Raw genomic sequence first — 7,178 nt, forward strand, 5'->3', positions numbered from 1 at the left:
AATTGTCACATTGTTGTTAAGTGGCATGCTTTCAGAATGAAAAGCAATACCTGTAGCTAACCCAGCACCACCAAAAGAAGGAATAGTGAGGGAATTATAGCAGAAGAAACTATTTTTAATTATTGCAGTGTTATTATAACAATGTTTTTCACAATGAAGTATCATTCCTCCACCAACATTGGCTTTATTGCTAGTAAAATTGGAGAGTTCTATATGGAAAGTATTTCCTTGCACATTCCATACTAACAGAATGCCAAGTCCACCTCCATAACTAAATAGCCAATCCCTACTATTCATACTTGTAAGGTTATTGGTGTTGTTATTAAACTTTGTACCCTGTATGGTGTAACTAGCTGATGTTGATGCATGAGAGCAGTTCTTAGCTGTGACATCACAAGCTGATATCAGTATCATTAGACCAGATCCACCATGAACTATTATACCATTTGAATCATTCTGTAACGCATGTGGTATAGAATTGTTTGCAAAAGTACAATTTGTTATATCAATAGTCCCAGCTGAATTGATCAATAACAAACCAGTACCAATACTATAGAGTATTTTTAGTGTTCAGTAGTATATTAGTAGTTGAATTGATCATAATGCCAGATCGGTAGAGATATGTACCCTGTGCATTTAATTTGTGTAACATAGAACACCCAATTACACTTACATTGTTGAAGGTGACATCTTGACAATCCTTAATCAAACCACAGCTATCATCTTGAGGGCGGCACACACAATTAATGGCAGCCATTTCTTTACTAGTAGATAAAGAGGTAAAAGTCAAGTTGCGTATCAGATTAATTTCAATGAGATGATCCAACACAATACTTCCCTCAATGATGATAACCGTGTCATTCTTCATGTGAGATATATTTGAAAGAGACGAGCAGGGGGAGACAGAAGAGCCACACGGAGCTTTATCAGATCCATTATACGAGATGTATATCTCAGTGAGAGCCTGTACATAAGCCACTAGTGAAGAGACAACGAATACAAGCAGAAAGGTACGAGCGCTAGTAGCCTTCATGTTCTCAGTGTCAGCTCAAATTGCAAAATCTATGCATAAAAATAAAATAATTGGGGCGAGCCTGATGAGCTGATTGAGCTCGCTGCTCGCCCCACTAACTAAAGTTAGTCTAAACATTATAATTTATGGTCAACCAATTTGACACGTGATTATGGTAGAATTTGTTCAACTTAATTGCATGGGAGTTAAAGGTCTCTGCATTGTCTTGAAGAAAAGCCGGGGAAAAGCAACAATCTAGATATTATACATAATCTGTCATTTAGATTATTCAATTTTTATAGGCAACAATGGCAGAAAATACAAGTCCAGCTATCACTATGACTTGTGAGGTTTGTTCAGAGTATTACACTGACCCCCTCATGCTTCCCTGTCTTCACTCATTCTGTAAGAAGTGTCTAATAAAAGCTAAAGAGAAGGAAAGTAGTGCTGATACCTCATTAAAGTGTCCAACGTGCGACACTAGCGTTAATTTACCTGGTTCGAGCATAAATCAAAAGAAGCTTTCATTAAAGATAAACTTATTAGTAAAAAAAGCATCTTGTGTGACGAGTATACATGCGTTGATGATTCCAGTGATGCAGCTGTAGTCTTTTTTGTCCTGCTTGCTCTTTATTTTTTGTGACCTTTGCAAGAGAAGCCACAAGCACAAGCAAGGAACAGTTCATCATGAGTTAATGGATACAAGTGCGACAAAGGATTTTCAAAGCAATGACCTCCCCAAAATTACGCATCAAGCAGTTAATTGTGCTCAGCATTCTAATGAAAAGCTTAAATTTTATTGCAAAAATTGTGAGAAAGTTGTCTGTCGTGATTGCATTTTGCTTGACCATCAAGGCCATGAGTATAAAGGATATAAAGAAGAATGTGAAGCATCATGCAATGTATTAAAAGCAAAGTGTGGCTAGTTGTGATGAAGTCATTCCTCCAATCACTGAAGCTATTGCTAATGGAGAAAAAATGCTAGAGCAGATAGCAACACGTAAAGAAGAAGTAACCAAGGAAATCCAGGAAACATTTGAAGAGCTTAAAGCTCTTTTAGGTAAGAGATGCAATGATCTACTAATGGAGACTGAAGAGATTGCTAACGCTAAGAGAAGTTCCGTCATGAAGCAGTTGGACGGGTTTCGTAAACTGGTAAAACAGGTTTCTTGTGGTTGTCATCTAGTATCATCAGTGAGTGAGCGTACTGATCCAGGTGAAATTCTCAGTGTTAAAAAGCTAATCACTAATCAACTAGAGAATTGCATTGAAGAGTATAAGAAACTACCTCTGGAAATACAGTGTAGAAGAAAATGAACTTATTTTAGCGCCTTTAGGCACTAATGTGATTAGCAGTCAGATAAATCAATTTGGTGGTGTCTTCAAGGTACTTGTAGATCCATCAACGTTTTCCATTGATAGTGGGTTAGCAGTTCCATTGGCAACAGTAAAGAAAGAAAGGAAATTTAAAGTGGCTCTACCACCAGACATTGATAAAGTAGCACGCTTTTTGAAGACTTCCTTTATCAAATTTGGTATCATTAACTATAACAACTCTACCCTCCTCTTTACTCCCATCACTTTTGAATCAAAAGTGATGGGAGTAAAGAGGAGGGTAGAGTTGTTATAGTTAATGATAACAACACAGCCATTGTATCATGCACACCTCAAGACTGTAGGCTGGGGAATGGTCTGGCTCGCGAAACTACTCAAAGTATTGGTCAATATGAGCTATCAGTGACTATAAAAGGGCAACATATTAAAGGCAGTCCTTATCAACTGTCAGTAAAAGCATCAAGAGACTATCGTATAGCGGGATTTATTGACGAGTAAAAAATTTGACGAAAACAGTAAATTTCTCCGGTTGGCGAGTTTTAATTTGATGAATAGTGACCTTCGCATACACGTGGCACAAAGTACAAAATTTTTGATGGTTATTAAATTTGACGTTTTATTTTAAATCATCAACTTGTCAAAATAAAACCTTCGTCAATAAATCCCGCTATACGGTATACCATACTAACTAACCAGAGATCCTTTAAGTTGGGAAGCGGTACTACTGGTGTCACTGTTCATACTAACGGTGAAGTATTTGCTGGTAGTAGAGATGGGTTTGTTCAAGTATTTAGTGAGGATGGTATTGCAGTAAGAAGGATTGGATCTTAATGTAATGGTAATAGACAATTTCAAAATCCTTGGGGTTTATTGCTGGTAGGAGACAGGCTCTATGTGTCTGATAACAATCTTCATTGTGTGCAGTATATTTCTCAGCTACTACTGGTCAGTATATTGGTCAGTTTGGTAGTCATGGCAATGGAATTGGGCAATTTTCTAATCCTCGTGGTATGTCTACTGATAGTAAAGGTAATATATTAATAGCTGATTACTGCAACAAAAGAGTACAAGTGTTTAAAGAAGATGGTACATTTGTACAAGTCATGCAATGCGATGGTAATGCAACTGATGTAGCAGTTGATAACGAAGGAAAGATACACGTTACCATTTGGAATCAACTTCATGTTCAAGTCTTCTCTCCTGATAGTAGAACTCACCTCTATACCTACAATAATCGAGCTGTTAACTTTAATTATCCTACAGGTATTGCTATTAATGATGAAGGATATATCTTTGTAGCAGTTTACAATAGTTACAATAAATCTTACCTCCACATATTGAGTCCTGATATGAAACAAGTCAACTCGATTTCAGGTCTCCTTGGAGCATAGCACTGGATAAGGATGGATGCATTTTTTTCGCTGATTATGACACCTGTCATATAAATAAATATTAAAATAGCTGTTCAAAAATACTATACACACATAGACTAATAAAAATAATTTAAATTTTGTCTTCCTTTTCTTTTGTATACACACGTTCTCTTTAATGTCCTATCATCCCTAGGCCTAGTTTCCTTGTTTTTGATGTCCATTTTACTAACTTTGTTTCCTACCATCCCATGATCCCTAGCTTCCTTAATACAATGCAATTGTTATTGGTTTATAACAGATTTTTTTCAAAATTTGCCAGATAAACTGCAAAAATGGAAGTCTGGATTATCATCATGATAGTAGAGCTAATATTTTACACTTAATCTATCATGTTCTAGAGGGATCCTTATCTCAAAGTGTCCTTGTTTGTGAATCTTGGAAGTTGGCGGTTATGTAATAATATCCAGAAAGTGATGATCCCCAAGTCATCATTCAGTAGGCCTTGTTTGGAGGTACTTTGCATGGTATAATTATGTTTGTAACAAATAGGACATTACTATATTTTCCATTTTGGAGCAGAGCCTTATGCAAATGACATACTTTTAATAGCTCATTAACCATGAAAAATAACTTAAAATAATTATAAATTGACACAAAATGTCTGCTCAAACTATTGAGCTGGTCTTCACAAGCCAATCTTATTCTCTCAGTTGAGGCTGGACTAAAAATTCAAAGTATCCAGCAACTCCTTTTTCTTCTCTAGCACTCTTGACAGTATCTCTGATAGCAAAAAACACTGAAGATGCCAGGAACAATGGAGGTTCACCAATAGCCTAGATAATTACCAATAATAATTAAGTTTGTCTCTATCATATTGCATGTATTACAACTGACTTTAGATGAGAATATTGCCTTCTTATTAGGACAATTATCCAAAAGTGTAACATTCATCTGAATAGGTATATCACTACAGCCTGGTATTTTATATGTAGTAGGACTGTCAGTATAAAGATTTCCATCAAACAAACCAATCCCTGAATAAATGCATCTTCAATTTGCCCAATATCAATAGCTGGATTCAAGCTGTCCCCAACATCTATTAATATATCAGTTTGCAAAACCTACAAGTATATGAAAAATAATGAAAAATGGTGCTACTATAAGTAAAAGGTATTATTACAGGGCTTTTGCCAATGTTTGAATGATAGTTATTTTAACATTTATGCTGTATCTGAAATCATAGTGGGAAATAATGCTGTCATAACTATCTCTCTAAATGCAGCTATGTATTATCAACAAAATTAGTACATATTTTTAATGCCACTACAGTTATTTGTTTGATTAAGATTTTAATTAGTATTTATAGCTGTAATTGGATATAAATTACACCCATCTAGCATATAATTAGTGTCTAGTTTTCTACAATGCTACAGCCTACAGTGCTACAGGTACCAAAATTAAAATGCAAAAAATATGAAAAAATAAACTCAAAACCTTGAAATGATGCTAATAAAGAAATACATGTACATGTACATACACTATTCAATTTTTGGTAAAAATTATGACTGAGAGATATAAGCATACAATGAAATGTCGTACCTTTTGAAGCAAAATTAAGAATAGTACCAGTGACAATTAATACTGGTATAAGATCAGAATCAGGAGTACCATTCACAATATTTCCCCCTATTGTCTATGAGAGTGGATATAATAATACTCTATGTGATAATCATGTTCACTTACAGCAATGTTTTTGATTTCAGGGCTTGCAAACCAATGCAGCATATCTAAAAGTGCTTTAAATTATTTGGTCTTTCACTCTAAATTACAAGACATGTAAATCATTTAGTTCTTCACAATAATTATTATTACCAGGTAAAGACTCCATGATTTTCATTAGTTTCTCTTCAAGACGTCCTATAGTGACAGCTGCTCCAACTAGTAGACCTTTCTCATTAATTTCTAATACTTGCAACTCATTCACACAACTAACTGCTATTAAAATAGAAGGTTTGGCTAGTTTGTCACAATCTACACACATAAAAACAAATAAGCATTGTAATTGTTAAACTATTGAACCAGACCTGAGGTCACTTACAATATTAAAAATTACAACTACTATTACAATTACATAATTGAAATTGTAGTTGAGGCTTAAGCCTGATTAGAATTTTTCTCGAAATTGAGTTGCCATAATGTACTCAATCAGGGTTTTTCAGTATAGTGCTCAGCTTCTTGCCAGCTCATGAGGTGCTGTTTAATTTGCTCAGTATAGAAACCCTGAGCCATGATATTTTATCAAAGTAGGATAAAATTTACTTGTATATAATTTTTAAAAATGCATATACGCATATTTATGCAGTGAAGTGGATTCCAATCAAAATTTAATTTTTAACTGATTTTTAAAGTTACTCAAAAAATAAAAAAATCAGGCCAAATTCCCTGCACTAAAGTACAGGCATTTTGACCAAACTTTTTAAAAATTAAAGAATTCTCTATTTTAATTATTTTTTGATACACTCACATGTTGTGATGTTGAGTACATAGTTTGAGCTGATTACAGCCAAAATTAAATTTTTATGAATTTTTAAAATTATTCTAAAGGCGCATTATAGCAGTGCTTTTCAGCTCATGAAATGTGCTATTGAGTTCACTAAGCAAACCCTGGTGACAATTTCTGTTTCATGCAAAACATAGTATTTGTAATAAAAATTAAGTCAAAATGACATACATATAAATGCAATTCTAATCGAGTCTTTTTTTTACCAAAGGAGTGTAGTTAAATGTGTAATTGCAATTAACGTTTTGTAATTGACTTCAGGTCTACACTTAAAAAAAATTTATCAGTGATTACATAAAAAAAGTTTACTCACCAATTCCAACATTTCCAGCAACAATCATGTTATCTGAATTGGCAGGAAACTGCTCTCTTATTGTAAGGAGCTCATTCAATGTTATAGGACGATACCACTTTGTTCTTGATCCTTGTATAAGCAGTGAGGTCATTGCTGAATGTTGTAACTATGAGTGAATAACAGTATTAGTAATAACAACAATAATAATAATAATAATAATAATAATAATAATGAATGAAGTTAATTTAACTTTCAACAAATTTATTACTTTTAATTCTGGAGGAAATATAACTTCTTGTGATGGTTCAATAATGAATCTTTTATTGCCATAATTCTTAAGCTGCATTAATGCATTATAGTATACAATACAAACAATAACATTACTTCTTCTTGTTTTTCTGAGCAACTACAATCTTTACAGAATGACCTAAACCCATCCAAGATTGGCCTGTAACCAGTACACTTGCATAAATTACCTAATGTAAAATAAAAATATTATTAGACTGCACAGTTAATATAATTTATAGTAATTCATATACCGTATAGCACTTTATTTTGGAGGAGCTCAACTTTTGCTATTTTCACGGTTAGCATGAAACCGCG

At 33.9% G+C, this 7,178-nt stretch overlaps 3 protein-coding genes and 1 long non-coding RNA gene across 4 annotated transcripts in view; 2 read left to right on the top strand and 2 right to left on the bottom strand.

Annotated features, from left to right (window-relative positions):
• Nucleotides 1–1,320: 1,320 nt before the first annotated feature.
• On the top strand, nucleotides 1,321–2,845 carry LOC105312087 (E3 ubiquitin-protein ligase rnf168-like). The gene is made up of 3 exons (XM_011404454.1): nucleotides 1,321–1,557; nucleotides 1,925–2,286; nucleotides 2,608–2,845. Exons 1-3 carry the CDS (start codon nucleotides 1,321–1,323, stop codon nucleotides 2,843–2,845), a joined length of 837 nt encoding a protein of 278 aa, XP_011402756.1.
• Nucleotides 2,846–3,119: 274 nt separating this feature from the next.
• Nucleotides 3,120–3,738, top strand: LOC105312088 (E3 ubiquitin-protein ligase TRIM71-like). Its single transcript, XM_011404455.1, has 2 exons — nucleotides 3,120–3,123; nucleotides 3,272–3,738. Exons 1-2 carry the CDS (start codon nucleotides 3,120–3,122, stop codon nucleotides 3,736–3,738), a joined length of 471 nt encoding a protein of 156 aa, XP_011402757.1.
• Nucleotides 3,739–4,320: 582 nt separating this feature from the next.
• On the bottom strand, nucleotides 4,321–7,117 carry LOC109580841 (uncharacterized). The gene is made up of 8 exons (XR_002184395.1): nucleotides 6,960–7,117; nucleotides 6,844–6,915; nucleotides 6,594–6,741; nucleotides 5,593–5,751; nucleotides 5,464–5,540; nucleotides 5,320–5,413; nucleotides 4,615–4,841; nucleotides 4,321–4,553 (listed from the first exon to the last, which is right to left on the bottom strand). It is a non-coding gene; the product is annotated as an uncharacterized LOC109580841 (long non-coding RNA).
• An 8-nt stretch (nucleotides 7,118–7,125) lies between these two features.
• Nucleotides 7,126–7,178, bottom strand: part of LOC100632404 (inositol 1,4,5-trisphosphate receptor-like) — a 39,852-nt gene continuing 39,799 nt past the window's right edge. The window contains exon 58 of the mRNA XM_019994392.1: nucleotides 7,126–7,139. Coding sequence (XP_019849951.1) covers nucleotides 7,126–7,139 — 14 coding nt within the window. The remainder of the gene's footprint in view (nucleotides 7,140–7,178) is intronic.

This window comes from Amphimedon queenslandica, unplaced genomic scaffold, assembly GCF_000090795.2.
Source record: "Amphimedon queenslandica unplaced genomic scaffold, v1.1 AMPQUscaffold_13474, whole genome shotgun sequence".
In the NCBI taxonomy this organism is placed as follows: Eukaryota; Metazoa; Porifera; class Demospongiae; order Haplosclerida; family Niphatidae; genus Amphimedon; species Amphimedon queenslandica.